Source organism: Lycorma delicatula, chromosome 2 (assembly GCF_047948215.1).
Source record: "Lycorma delicatula isolate Av1 chromosome 2, ASM4794821v1, whole genome shotgun sequence".
Classification (NCBI taxonomy): Eukaryota; Metazoa; Arthropoda; class Insecta; order Hemiptera; family Fulgoridae; genus Lycorma; species Lycorma delicatula.
The window spans coordinates 24,613,993-24,628,855 of NC_134456.1; the positions used below are offsets into that span (position 1 = coordinate 24,613,993).

Here is a 14,863-nt window from a genome sequence, read left to right on the forward strand (position 1 = left end):
TTGTTAGGTTTCACTTAAAAGTGGAAAGTATATTTTTGAAATAGCTTGTAGGTGGGGTCCAGGACAGAATTGTATTGGGGAAACCTTTTCTGTTTTTGATATAATAATTTTGGGTTATTAATAATTCTGTTAATATTAAATTACAGTTACTGTAATTTAATATTTAATTGCTGGATTGTGAGTTTTATAATATTATTGTAGATGTATGTTCCTTATATGTTTTGTTTATTTATTTTCTGGACATTACACTTTAAAAAGATAAAAAAATGACATACTGATTAAATGAAAGAAGCATGAAGACACCAGCAACTGTAATACCAAAGCACAAAACTGAACAAGAGAAAACCAGCAGTTATAACACATAATAATAGGTTACAAAGATAAAAATTTATTGCCATAAAAATTATTTACTGTAAATAATAAATTATAGACTATTTACAATTATTACATTCAATAAAAGTGATGTAACTGGAAGTTTATTTAATAATCTAACTCCCACATAAAAACTGTTCTTTTAAAAGTACTTTTCTTATGTTCAGAGTATATTAAAAGGTTATTTTTTGTGTATCATAAATGGATATCATTATAGTTGCTTGTTGAAATTAATTAACAAAAAAATATAACCATAAGACAGATATGGAACATTTACAAAAGGAGGACTTTCTTCCACCTTAAAAACAGGGTATCATATCTACTCCAGCCATCACACAATATTCTATTTACATTATTCTCTTAAGAATACATTATTCTCTGTAAGGAACTTTCCTTGGCATAATACCATTCTTCACAAAACAATACCATAAATATCATATGTGACAGATAAATGCAGTAAGAATAGTAAACCATTTGAAGAATCTTTTCTTCTACGTTACTGAACAATTAAGCATTACATAAAAGTCCTTGTTCAGTTTTTCAAGGCAGACACGTAACATTCTATCAAACCAAAAAAATTATTAGTGTTAGACTGTTTTATCAACCCTTTGTGCTTGTTTAGTTCCTTTAACAAAGTGTCTCAAAATGCTAGTAGAGTATGGCCACTCACAGTGGCCATACTCTACTGGCATTTTCTCTGCCGGCTTGGATTTTTGCACCGTTACGTAATTCCCAGGTCACTAGGACCTGGTAAAATGAAGGATTGTTTTGTATGCAGTGATAGAGGGGCAAGGAAACGTACCAAATATATGTGTAAAACTTGTACTGCACAACCTGGATTGTGTACTGGACAATGCTTTGAACAGTTCCACACAGCCAAAAGACTCAAGGAATAAAACACTAAACACTTGTTTTATAAATTTTTGTTTTTTATTCGTTTTATAATTTTCTGTTTTTTATTCAAATTATGTAATATAATTTTTTTTCTTTGGCCTCATAACACAAAGCAATTCTGAACTCATTATCTGTATTTTACTCAGTCAATAAACTATTTTATTATTCCAGTTCTGTTTTTGTATTTACCTTTATTCATAGGCCTAAAAAAATTTTGCAATACTATGTTTTTTATTTTAAGATTGTAAATAAAAAAGAGCTTGTTTGAAAAATTATTGCTCATGAAGATTAGTTTTTGAGTGTAAAATATCTTAGTTACTGTTGCAACTGTAATGTCATCATTGTTCATGATCAATTTTGGATACTCTGGATAAGTTTGACTAATAATTTATATAAGCAAGGACAACAGAGGTCCAATTTTAAATTCTGTGGAATTCTTTCTCCAGTTGTTTATAGATACTAGATTGACTCATATCACTTGAAAAAAATGTTTTCTTGTCAAAAAAAGAATTCTATAAGAAACCTTTGAATTCAAAGACCATCTCTAAATCCATAAACTTTTAATTTTTAAGAAGAATGTTGTGAAGAACACATATAGAGGTTTTTGACATATAGAAAAACCCAACAACAAAATGTAAACTATTCCTTCTCAATCTGTCTCATAAACCAAAAGACAATGGGCATCGATGATGCAGGATTTAACTATTTGTCTAAAGGGAGGTACATTATCCCATATAAGAGATCTAGAGAGTTTTAATTGGTCTAAATGTTCTTTATTTCCTGTTCAAATCTGGAAATGGGAAGCTCCTATAATTAACCATTTGTTCACCACTTCTTTTTTTCTTTTTTTTCTTTCTTCTTTTTTTGGATGTGTTTAAGAAGTGTGAGTTAAGTAATTCCATCATGTGATTTGGGTCAGTAACTGTAACATCTTGATGATTTCCTGAAAGTAAATGGTTTGCCTTTTTAGAGACATGCATCTGAGACAATATCCTCCATGCAGCTATCATTTTATTTTTGGCTTTGTCAGATAGTTTACTACTGTTAAGCCAATTTGGTACCTGTTAATGTTTAATTTTTTTTTAATTTTATAGAATTTTATTAAGTTTTGTTAATCAGAGTAGAGGACAAAGTCAATAATGAACTGAGAGAATAACAAGGAGGCTTTAGGAAAGATAGATCATTAAGATTGATCATTAGAGGTAGAATGAACAAAAATAAAAGTTTTGTAAAAATTTTTTTTATAGATTTTAAGGAAAGCTTATGATTCTATTGACAGAAAATCATTATTTGGTGTTCTGGAAGAATTTGGAATAGATGATTAAGATTTTAACAATAATTAACAAAATTTAATGAATACAAAATCTAAAATTACACTTGTGTGAAATTTGTAAAGCCTTTGAGATTATATCCGTGACAAAGTGATAGGGTCTTGGCATTTCATCTGGAGGTTCTGGGTTAGAATCCCAGTCAGGCATGACATTCTTCATATGCTACAAAATTCCATTTTCATATCCCATGCACAAGCTTCAAGCTTATGTGGAGATATCACTGATCCTATTTAATTGTCTATTCTAAAATGTAGTTAGAGAATGGGAGAAGAGATTAAAAGAAAAAAAGAATAAGCAAACAGATTATATTGTGGTATAAAAATCAAAATCTAGGGATCATTGATTGTTGTTTGCAGATGATATAGTGATTTTTTTTCAGAAAATGTACAAACAGCTACAGAACAAATAAACTTATTAAAAGAAATAGGAAAAACTGACTTGAAAATATTATCCTTTGAGAAGACCAAATTTATGACTGATATAATAACTTTACCAAAGGTTTTAAATACAAAATATGAAAGATCAATTGATTAGAAAAATTTGATAACTAGGGAAAATAATCCATAACAATGGATGACAAAAAACTAACAATACCAGAGTTGGAAAAATGGAACTAGCTTTTCAATTGATAAAAAATATGTGCAATAAAAAAACAATGTCTCTAAAAAAAATGAGACATTACAATAATCTATTTAAACTATTTCAGTAATTGAGATTTCAGTCAAATTGAAGTTAAAAATGATATAGAAAAAATGTACATTAAACAAACAAATTTTAAGGTTTTCAGGAGGTGGAAAAGGAAAAGACCAAGAAAACCTGGTCAAAAGAAAGAAAGAAGAGGTGAAAGAATACTGAAGGAAGAGAAGGGAAAATTGCAAAGTTATTTCACGAGATCCGTAGGTAGTCAAAGTTGGCAGTAGAAAAGAATAATTTAAGAAAAGTGTTTAATATTTCTATATGACTGTTGTTTCCCTATTCTAATTTGATAGTAATTTTGTTTTTTTTAGTAGTGTTGATTTATGTAACTGTTTTTCTTATTTTATTTCAAAAGTCACCTTGATATTCAATTTCAAAATAATATGCTTTCATTTTATTAAAATAATATCATGCACTTAATGTAATTATGTACTTTTAGATAAATGCTTAATTCCATTTAAAGACAGCATGTATTTGAACCCCTTTTAAGTCACTGTGGTTAAAAATTCTATTATTTTACTCTTTAGTTATCTTCCAGTCAGAATCATTTTAACATAAATTCCAAGATCAAAATGATCTCTAATTTGAATTAATCTATTTATTTAATAATATTCCATTAATGACCAAGATCTATTACTGTCAAATAATATGCCGTCTTGGTTCAATACCACTGTTATATTTAATTATTCTAAATATTTTATTATTCGCTGATTCATTCAAATAAATAAATTTTATTTTGTTTATAATATAAATTATTTTTATTATGATCTTTGAACTTGTAATTCATATGTAACATTATTGTATTAATTAATTATACATTCATATACACTCAACACATGTTCAGTCTGAAGGATGGAAAAAGACTTCCAACAATAGAATATTAGACAAATTCATTTAATAAGGGTAACAAAAAAGTGAGAATTTATAAAGAGTAAAAGAAAGAGTAAAAGTTTATAAAGAGTAAGAAAAAAGTGAAAATTTTATTTTTACAAATAAAAAAGGAGAATATGAAACTTGAGTCTTAACGACAACAGTTTGTTTATAAATAAACAAATGTGAGAAAGAGGGAATGAAAGGAAATAATTTTTAAATTTTTTTATTAATAAAATTCAAGTAAACTGTGTAATGTTTTTTTACATATTTTATACAGTATAAAGAAATACTATGAAAAGTGATGTATTATTTGTTATCATAGATAACGTTATCAATTCACCTTTTCGGTCGTAAAATATAGCAATTATTAGCTATTAATAACATTTCTTCTTTGATCAGTGTTATAGTTATTTGAATACAGTCTTTATTATTGATAGTGAACAAAACTGAAATTTTTTTAGATGATTTTATTAATGAAATTAATTTTCAGTACCCTAAAGAGATTTCTGTGGCTATCTATTAAAACTTCTTTTTAATACATGAGGTAAGAATAAAGAAAAAACATGTATATATGAATTTATTACCAGCTTATAAAAAAAAACTTTTAGAATTTCATTACTACTTTGTTGTTACATTACATTTATGTCATATTTAGATTAATTTATATATTTACAATGAATTAAATTTTAATAATTTATCATTATTACTAGATGTTATAATTAGAGGATTTACTATCCAGTATTGTATGACAACCTCATTCTTATGTTAAATATCTTAAACTTTTATAACCTATTTTTCAGTCCTAGAACCAGCAACACTAAGTTCTGTACCAACAGGCTTTGCAGTAGTTTTCTGTAGCTACTGTAACTTACATTTGTATTTTGGATACAAATGTACAATAGTAGTATTTTACTACTAATTTCTTGAATTATTTCTTACTAATAACTATGTAAGTGTAATATTTCATAATTGAGCCATTTATTTCATTCATATAAAATTGAATTATAAATTTAATAAAATGAATTATGCAGCAACAAATTATCTCTGTGATCGCTATTACTATTGCATTATTAATTTTATAAATATTATGTAGAAAATTTTATATTCACACTGCTTTATAAACATAAAAGATATTTAGCATAAAAAGTAATATTTAATATAATAAATAATATTTAATGATAACAATTGCTATCTATTTTGTAATAGTTTATCTACTGCAATTATTGCTATATAATTAATTTCTTTATATTATTCTTTATTTATTCTACATAATATCAGAGAATAAACAAAATGGGTGAGCTTTAATCAGCATCAATGATTCACGAGTCAACCATTTTTAAAAATTAAAAAGCAATTTTTTAATAAATTATTGAATAATATGATTGATATTCTCAAAATAAAATTTAAAGCCTTTTTTTGCAGGGTATATATCACTTAAAAAAAAGGAATTTTTTCCAATACTAACTGGAAAGAACTATGCATTTCCTGCTGTTTAATACATAATATAGGCACAAATAATTTTCGTTAATACCCTCTATATTGTGATTTATTTTGAAGTTTTTTATATATTTAATATCTTCAGATATGTACTTTAATATTTCATTTATTTGTATTTTAATATGGCAATCTATTTTTTATTTAATAATTTATTATAAATATTTTGTGATGATGCTCTCAAGACTATCTTGGTTCCCTTGATTCATCCAGGTTAGGTATTCATCAAACTAAGGTAGTTCCTTTCTTTTTCACGGAGTACCATATCGAAACATGATTTGATATATAATGTATTATTATGTACAAATAAGAATAAAAAAGGTTTATTTATTTATTTAGGTTCTAAGAAGATTCATTTGGAAGCCGAGAATTCCAGTGTTCAAGTCCTAGTAAAGCCAGTTATTTTTACATGGATTTGAATGCTAGATCGTGGATACCGGTGTTCTTTGGTGGTTGGGTTTCAATTAACCACACATCTCAGGATTGGTCGAACTGAGAATGTACAAGACCACACTTCATTTACACTCATACATATCATGCTCATTCATCCTATGAAGTATTATCTAAAAACGGTAGTTACCGGAGGCTAAACAGGAAAAAGAAAGAAAAGGTATAATCTTTATAAATTGACATACAAAAATTAGAGTTCTTGCTAGAATTAAAAAAAAAAAAAAAATTACTATAAATCCTTATACCATGGTTAAGAATATTAAACATTTATGGTTAGCTTCTTTATTTTATACATTAGCTTTTTCTATACATTTTCAGGGAATAAATTTATGCATAATTTTTTTAATTTCTTTTTCAATATTTCTATATAATTGTCTGTACTTTTGTATATGTATTTTTTTTATGAAAGCATGCAACTCATAATAAATGCAATTTATTATAGCGATGCACAAGTGCCTATTTTTTACTATGCTGTCTAATAATGATATGAGTGCTTAATAATATTAAGCAATAATAACATTAACATTAATTAATAACAGCCTAATTAACTTTAAGATGTTACCTAAAAGATATGTGGTTTTGTAGATATCAAATTAAAAAAAGATTATTTCCAAGATGTTCAGTCTTTGTGTCAATTTATATTTAAACTGAACAAGCCATAATTAACTTCATCTAATTTCTGTATATTCATCCTCTCATTAAATTAAAAATGTGTATTTTAATAAAAAAGCTTATTTTCAATTATTTTCTAGTAAACTTTTTGTAAGGCAATCTATTTTTTTTTCAATAATAAAAGTACGTGTTTTAAAATTAAAACAAAAAATAGTTAATCTAATGAAGGTAGTAAATGAATCTTTTTCTAATGAGTATCTCACCTCTAGTCATCTCTTGTAAACCAATAAGATGTTATTCCATATCTTTTTTCTTCTCAAAGTTGATGACATTTGTATCACTCCTTAGTTGTTTGTTTCAAATTTTTGTCATCTTCTGTCTTCTTTTTTCTGATGGGCCTCACTTCTATATTCCTTTCAGCCATCTTTCGTCCTCCATTATTTGTGTATGTCTACCATACAAGGTGCCTTTTCTAGTGTGATTAAATGTACTGCCCGTTTGCTTTAATTAATTTTTCTTGTTGTTTCCTTTTTTAAGTTGCCCTCTAATGATATTATACTTCCCAAGGTATATTGGTTGCAAACCAATAAGATGTTATTCCATATCTTTTTTCTTCTCAAAGTTGATGACATTTGTATCACTCCTTAGTTGTTTGTTTCAAATTTTTGTCATCTTCTGTCTTCTTTTTTCTGATGGGCCTCACTTCTATATTCCTTTCAGCCATCTTTCGTCCTCCATTATTTGTGTATGTCTACCATACAAGGTGCCTTTTCTAGTGTGATTAAATGTACTGCCTGTTTGCTTTAATTAATTTTTCTTGTTGTTTCCTTTTTTAAGTTGCCCTCTAATGATATTATACTTCCCAAGGTATTTATAGACTTAATGGGCTTACTCATCATACTTCTAAATTATATGTCCTATCTTTAAGCATCCCCAAAAAAAATTGAATAATATAAAACATATAGTGGAAATCAAATATTATGCAATCATTTCTGCAATGCTTTTTTATATGCAGAAACAAAGTTTTTCCTTTTTTGCTTATCCAATAATTTTCTTTTATAATTGGAAATTTTAATTTTTCTGCGGAAAAGGAGCGAATTCAAGGAGTCACCCTGTGTTTCTTATTTCATTGATTATTAGTGGTGAAGAAAACTAACAAATAAACTAACAAATGTTGATATTATACAATATATGTAGTAGGTAATAAATTTTGTTGGCAGACCAGATTTAAATTTTAACAGACTTTTTTTATACTTAAGTGAAGTCAAAACTTTTTTAACTATCCTTGAAGTCTTCATAATGACAAGCACTGCTTCCTCATATTCTTGTAAACAAATTGTAAGTCTAGAAAATGTTAATATCTGTTCGAATAACTAACTGCTTTGGTTTAATACCTCAGTTAGGTGTAATTACTATATAGGCTATATTAACTTTGCTGGTTCATATTTTATAATAAAAGATATTGTCCATAATATGATTAAATATTAAATTTAATAAGTTATCATGATTATTACATGTTTAATGTTTTAGTTCGAGTTATATTAACTGAAGATTACATTGTTGATGAAAGTGTACATGACAGAATGAGATCTAAATTTAGACTACGTTATTCTAACACATAAAATATCAGGTGATAAAATAAGTTAGCTGAATATGTAAATTTATTTACTTTTACTAAAGAGTAAGAAGCAGATATGCATTTATAAATTAATAAGGAGAAAAGAGAGTGAGTCTTAAAAATATCATCAACATACATGTTTTATGTTGAACTAGCAAAAATGTTTAAATAAATTTGAAGAAATAACAAATACACAAGACATATATCATTGATATGCTTAGTATGTAATTCCACACAAACTGCACACTTGAAACTAATCAGCTAAACAATTTCAATTTCTAATTATTATAAAAATTATTCTGATTCTGATCACTTATTCTCCGAAAGAACAATTTCTATATAATTAGAAAATGAGTTATTTATAATATCTAAGGTTTTTTAAAAATTACTAAACAATTATAAATGACTTGCTTTCAGTTTAATGTAATTTGTTTTTTTAAAGCTCTTTCAAAAGTTTATCAGCATATAATTATCAGCACCTTCTTTAGTGGGATTTCTAATGACACTGTTATTAACGGTACTTGTCTTTATAAGATTGTAAAGTAACTGAAATAGTATGATTAAAAAGTATGTAACTGAATAATATGTACAATCCGTAGATTATTGTTTGCACTCTTTTCAAGTGCGAATAAAAACTTTCACAAAATTTTGAGTTAAGATAATATGTTTATTTATCTTAATGGTAAAACATGAAAATATTTCATAGACATACATATATAGTGTTTCAAGGTGAACAAAAGCCCTTCAAATTATCATTTTTATAACAGCTAATAATTCTTTTAGACCATACCATAAAAATAATAAATAAAAAATTAACTAAGAAGATCCAAAATTTATTAAAGGTATCATCACTATTATAAGAAATATGACAACTAAATTATTTTGAATTTAATAACAAATATGCGCAAAAAAAGTATGTTATGTATGGGATTTCAACTCTCAGCAATAATGTCAGAAATATGTTTACAGGATCTTGAAAGTAAATTAGTCAATGGCATATTCATACACAAAAAGTTTTAATATGGACATGGTATGTTGATAATCTCATTATATATTATACATCTAATAATATTAAACAAATTAAATTCTTATTCATTCATTCTCTCATAGTTCTGTGATTAGGGCAGGTCCTGTCATGGCTGCTGCTTTCCATCTTACTCTTTGTTTTGCTAACCTCTTTGTTTCAGCATATTTTCCCTTTTCCACAATTCCATCCATCATTTGAAATGTCTTCCTTACTCTTCGTTTCCTTATATTCACCAAGCCTTCTACTGAATCCACTAACAAACACCTTCTTCTCATACAATGTTTTTACCAGTTCCTTTTCCTATATTCAATCTCATTTAGTATTTTCCTGTTCTCTCTCATTCTCCTTTATACCTATTCATTTGTTACATGGTCTTACCATCTGACATTTATCATTCTGCACCACACCAATACATACTAAGACACAAAAGAATAAAAAAATGTACATAAAGTATTCAAACATTGATAATATTATCACTGAAAATATTACTGAAACTTACAGTAAAGAAATATTTAAACCATCATACAAACCTAATAACCACATAAGAAAATATATATAGAAAACAAAACTAATAATAATAATAATATTAATAATTTTTTTTTTGTGGAGGGAGGTGGAAATGTATTTACGCACAGAGTGTCGGGCTCCCGCTGATGGTATTATCCAATCACTATCAGCAGACTACCGACTAAAACCACCCCCCTTTCTACCAGGAATCGACCTGGAACCGTTTATCACATTACTTCCGGTCGAGTCCTCCTATACTAGCCTGATTAGGTGCTACATAATTTTCAGGACTATCCAGGTCAACCTTTTTGGCCTGAGAATGTTGCCGACGAATTAGGCTAAACTTTCCCAGCTGCTCAGGTCACGGAGCATCATCGCAACCACGTTGTGGGGACTCAGTGCTCCGAGATCCGCCTTTAGTGTCCCTCGATCTGCCGCCCACCGAGCACATTTGAAAAAGGTGTGCTCAGCGTCTTCCCGTACACCGGGGCAATACAGGCAGTCGGGGGACGGCGCTTTCCCTATGACATGGAGGTAAGCGCGGAAGTACCCGTGACCAGTTAAAAATTGGGTCATGTAGTACTCCACCTCTCCATGTCGCCGCTCCGTCCACGATCTGACCAGAGGGATAAGCGTTGTGGTCCATCGTCCTCTGGTCTCGTGGTTCCAGGTCTCTTGCCATGCGAGGAACGTGCGAGTTCGTTCCTCGTTGGCAATGGTCACCCGGTCTTCGCCTGCCCGTCGCCTGCTGTAGATCACTTGGCGCTCTGTTTCTAAAGTAGCAATGGGTATGACGCCGGCGACCACAAGTACTGCAGGCTCGGAGACCGTTCGATACGCGGAATCGACTCGCAAGGCTGCGGTGCGTTGCACCTGCGCTAGCCGCTTCCGGTTTCTCGCAACTATTAATGCCTGGGCCCATATAACTTCCGACCCGTATAAAGGATGGAATGCACCGTGGACATCAGTAATCGCCGTCTGCTGGCCTTCGGTCTGCCGACATTCGCCATAAGCCGGCTGAGAGCAGTTTCGGCTCGCAGCTTTGTCGGCGGCTGTACGAAGCTGCTCAGCAAAATAATAATGATAATAATAATAATAACGCCCTGAGGTAGGTAATCCCCATGTCCGAAACACAACATCTACGTTCCACGTCAAGGGCGGAAACAGCTGAACTTACGTACAATACTTATAGCTGGCTAACGGGGCTCCGAGTAAATTCTCGGATATATTCCTTTTTTAACCTGCTGGATTTTTCGGCCACCTACAGGATACGAACAATTAATCGATTAGGAAGTGGATACATACCATATTTAGAGCTGGCGATGTGGCGGCCAGGGTCAATGTTATTGCAGGTGTAACGAAGACCCTTCCGTTTTTCACATGCCCCCTGCGATGGCAAGCATGTAGCAATGGTGCCCATGTATGTCGGTGCATGGGAGCTCTGAAAACTTCGGTGAGTAGGAACCTGGAATCAGTGCAGAGATTGCGCATCCGCTCTCTGCCAGGACATATGCCGGTTCCACCGGAGTACTGGATCGGACCTCCAAGGTTAGTAGCCCTGGAGTGGGGGTGTACCCCGGCGGCTAGCCTTGCTACAGAAGGGATAATCTTTCATGAACATACTTGAACAAAGAAACGTGGCAGAGGGTGCACGTAAACACCCTCGTTTAGAAACCTCTGATTCGCCACAAGCGAAGAGGAAAAAGAGTAAAGAGTGTGATAACATTAAGAAAGATGCTGATAGAATCAGTAAAGACTTACGGAAAAGTTTATTTGGCTATAATCTACCTAAGCCAAGATTTTTAATTATTACGAAGGAGAATGGAAACTTTCAAAAGGTTAGTCCATTCTTAATCGGTAGAGAGATTGTTAATGACGCTGGCTGGGGTCCTGTTAAAGAAATCCGGAAGACTTTTAATGGATTGCATGTCGAAACTATCAACGACAGTCAAAGCCAGAAAGTCCAGGCATTGAAGAAGATCGGTGAATTTGCGGTATCTGTGCAACCGCATAGCACCCTTAACTCATCCAGAGTTGTTGTTTGCCGCGATCTTCTAAACTGTACAGAAGAAGAAATAGTACAAGAAATGTCGAGTCAAGGAGTGATTCAGTGTCGCAGACTAACAATGAGAAGAAATGGTGAGGTTCATCTTTCAGCCTCGCATGTTTTGACATTTAATAGGCCTAACCTTCCTGAAAAGGTACGTGCTGGCATACATCGGCTTGATGTACATGCATTTATTCCGCAGCCTATGCGATGTTTCAAGTGTCAACGTTTCGGACACACTGCAGCTAGATGTGAAGCGCAGGAAATTTGCATATGTGGAATGAAGATACACGAGGGTGATCCATGTAAAGACCCTCCAATCTGTATTAATTGCAAAGGGCACCATAATTTCCGATCAAGGAACTGTCCAGTATATAAAACGGAAACGGCCATTCAGGAAGTTAAAACGCTTCAAAAGATTATTTATCCTGAAGCGAAGAAAATTGTTAGTCAAAGAACACCTCGACCATCAACCGCTAATGCAGAAGCAGCTGCTACCCCTTCCACATCAAAAATTAACGTGGAGCAGTTGCTTAATACAATGGCACCATGTTTTGCAACAATGATAGAAAAAATCATTGATGCAAAGATTGAGTCGACTCATCGGTCAGAACCAACTAAACATGAGAAGGCTCATTCCCGGACTGACATCGTTGATAAAAGAAACGTACCAGTGCAGCATAAAAAACTAGCAAAACCTGCGATCATAACACCACCGCTTGAAGTAATAAATAAAAATCTTGATTTATCTGGAAAAGATCACTCCATCGTCTAGTCACAAGGCTAAGGAAATTGTGACAAGAAAATCTGAGTCTACCGAAATGGAGGTGCAAGTCATTATTGAGAAACCACCAGACACAGATGATATAAAAACTGCAACAATGGAACCTCTAAAAGCTCAAAGAACAGCTTCAGTGAGAGCGTCTATTTCAGCTGGACCCAGCACTCCCTTAAAGATAGAATCCAGCTCATCAGCCACCGAAAGTGCATCGCTTGCTAGTTTAGATTCCATAGCAACGATGCTAACAGCACCAACGAAGCTTTCATCACCTGATGTAAGCCGGCGAACGTCATTGGCATCAGAAAGAGAAGAAGATGCCATGTCCGAGGCCTCAGACACACTGTCATCGGAAGTTGAGGCCGTTCGCAGAATGGAAAAACGGTGCAAGAAAGGATGGCCGAAAGGAAAGCCTAGACGGTAAACTTTGTATTCGAAGTTACAGCAGAATGTGAAATTGTGAACCCTTTTTTTAAATTTTTTTTGAAGTGGGACGGGGCTAATGACCAAAGTAGTCGATGCCCCTAAAAACCTCAAAAAAAAAAATAATCTGTGCAGAATTTGTAAAATTAAATGTAATGATGGTGATGCTACGAGGGTTGTCTGAAAAGATTTTGAGCCTCAACATGGAGATGGCAGCACTCGTCAACAAACGTTAGGGAATATATTCGCGCATGCGTTGAAGGGTACTCACTAAAATTTCAACCATTTTAGATGCTCATTTTTTTGATAATCGTTTGAGTAAGTCATTGTGACAGTTTTTGTGAAAATGGAAAAAATCGATTATCATGCCGTGATTAAGTACTTACATTTGAAAGGCAATACTCCTACGTGAATTAAAACCGAGTTGATTGCTGTTTACGGAGACTACATTATTGGCCACCATAAAAAGATGGGCAGCTGAATTTAAACATGGTCGTACCAGCTTGGTTGATGATGAGCGTTCGGGACGGCCAAAAGCTACCACCAATATCATCGAAAAAGTTCACCTGATGGTACTGGACGACGGACGAGTTAAGGTTAGAGAGATAGCAGGGTGTATGGGACGTGTTTGTCATATATTAACTGAAAAATTGGATATGCGTAAGCTATCCGCGCGTTGGGTATCGCGTTTGGTCACTTTGGACCAAAAACGCATTCGAATGAACATTTCCAAGGCCCTGCTGGAGCAGTTTAAGCAAAACGAGTCAGATTTTTTCGTCGATTCATAACTGTAGATGAAACTTGCATCCACCACTACACTCCTGAGACGAAACAACAGTCAAACCAGTAGACTGCAAAGGGTGACCTGCTCGAAAAAGGCGAAGAAGTTTCCATCGGTCGGGAAGGTGACTGTTTTTTTGTGATAGTAACGAAATTTTGTTCATCGATTATCTTCAAAAAGGTAAGACAATAACAGGACAGTATTACGCATCATTACTTGACAAGCTGAAGGCAGAAATTGCAAAAAACCACCACATTTGAAGAAGAAAGTGCTTTTCCATCAGAACAATGCGCCTGCTCACACTTCGACGGTCGCTATGGCTAAAATTCACGAATAGCACTTTAAATTGGTTGACCACTCACCGTATTCACCAAATCTGAACCCAAGCGACATTTTCTTGTTTCCTAACGTTAAAGCTTTGCTTAGAGGAAAGAAATTTTCATCGGACGAGGAGGTCATCGCATACGTAAACGCCAATTTTGCGGAGAAAGACCCCAGGTACTATTTGGAAGGATTAAAGAGGTTAGAGCATCTCTGAAAAAGTGTATCGACTTGAAAGGAGACTTTGTTGAAAAATAAAAGTGTATTTGACAAAAAAATACGTTTTTCTATGTCAGGCTCAAAGGTTTTCAGACAACCTAGGTATTTATACAGTGAAAATAAATAGATCCTTTAAAACTAGATTTCTTGAGCATTATAGAAATTACAAAAATCATCTAATAAACAATAAACATTCTATTTCTGATATTAACACAAATTTAGAAATATTAGATAATTATGCCATATTTTTTACAAGGGAAATAAAGGTTTATTCATTCATTCATTTTTTAATAAAGATGACATAAAATTAAACATATTAGAAAAATATTATTTGTATAAATACAACAAAATTTCAATTTGATAAACCATCAGACAGTGTTTGAGGGAGACGGTCTTATAAAAAGTGAGACAGCAACACTC

The 14,863-nt window shown here is 32.0% G+C and overlaps 1 protein-coding gene across 4 annotated transcripts in view; it reads left to right on the forward strand.

Annotated features, from left to right (window-relative positions):
* Positions 1–4,548: 4,548 nt before the first annotated feature.
* LOC142320573 (cytochrome P450 9e2-like) overlaps positions 4,549–14,863 on the forward strand; it is a 47,553-nt gene continuing 37,238 nt past the window's right edge. The window contains exons 1-2 of one of the 4 annotated variants that reach the window (XM_075358510.1): positions 4,549–4,710; positions 6,000–6,270. Coding sequence is in view for 1 of the 4 variants with exons in the window: in XM_075358512.1 (XP_075214627.1) it covers positions 4,706–4,710 (5 nt within the window). In the remaining 3 variants the exon portion in view is untranslated. Of the gene's footprint in view, positions 4,711–5,999; positions 6,271–8,252; positions 8,353–14,863 lie in introns of all 4 variants that reach the window. The other 3 variants (XM_075358508.1, XM_075358509.1, XM_075358512.1) reach the window with 3 other exon arrangements.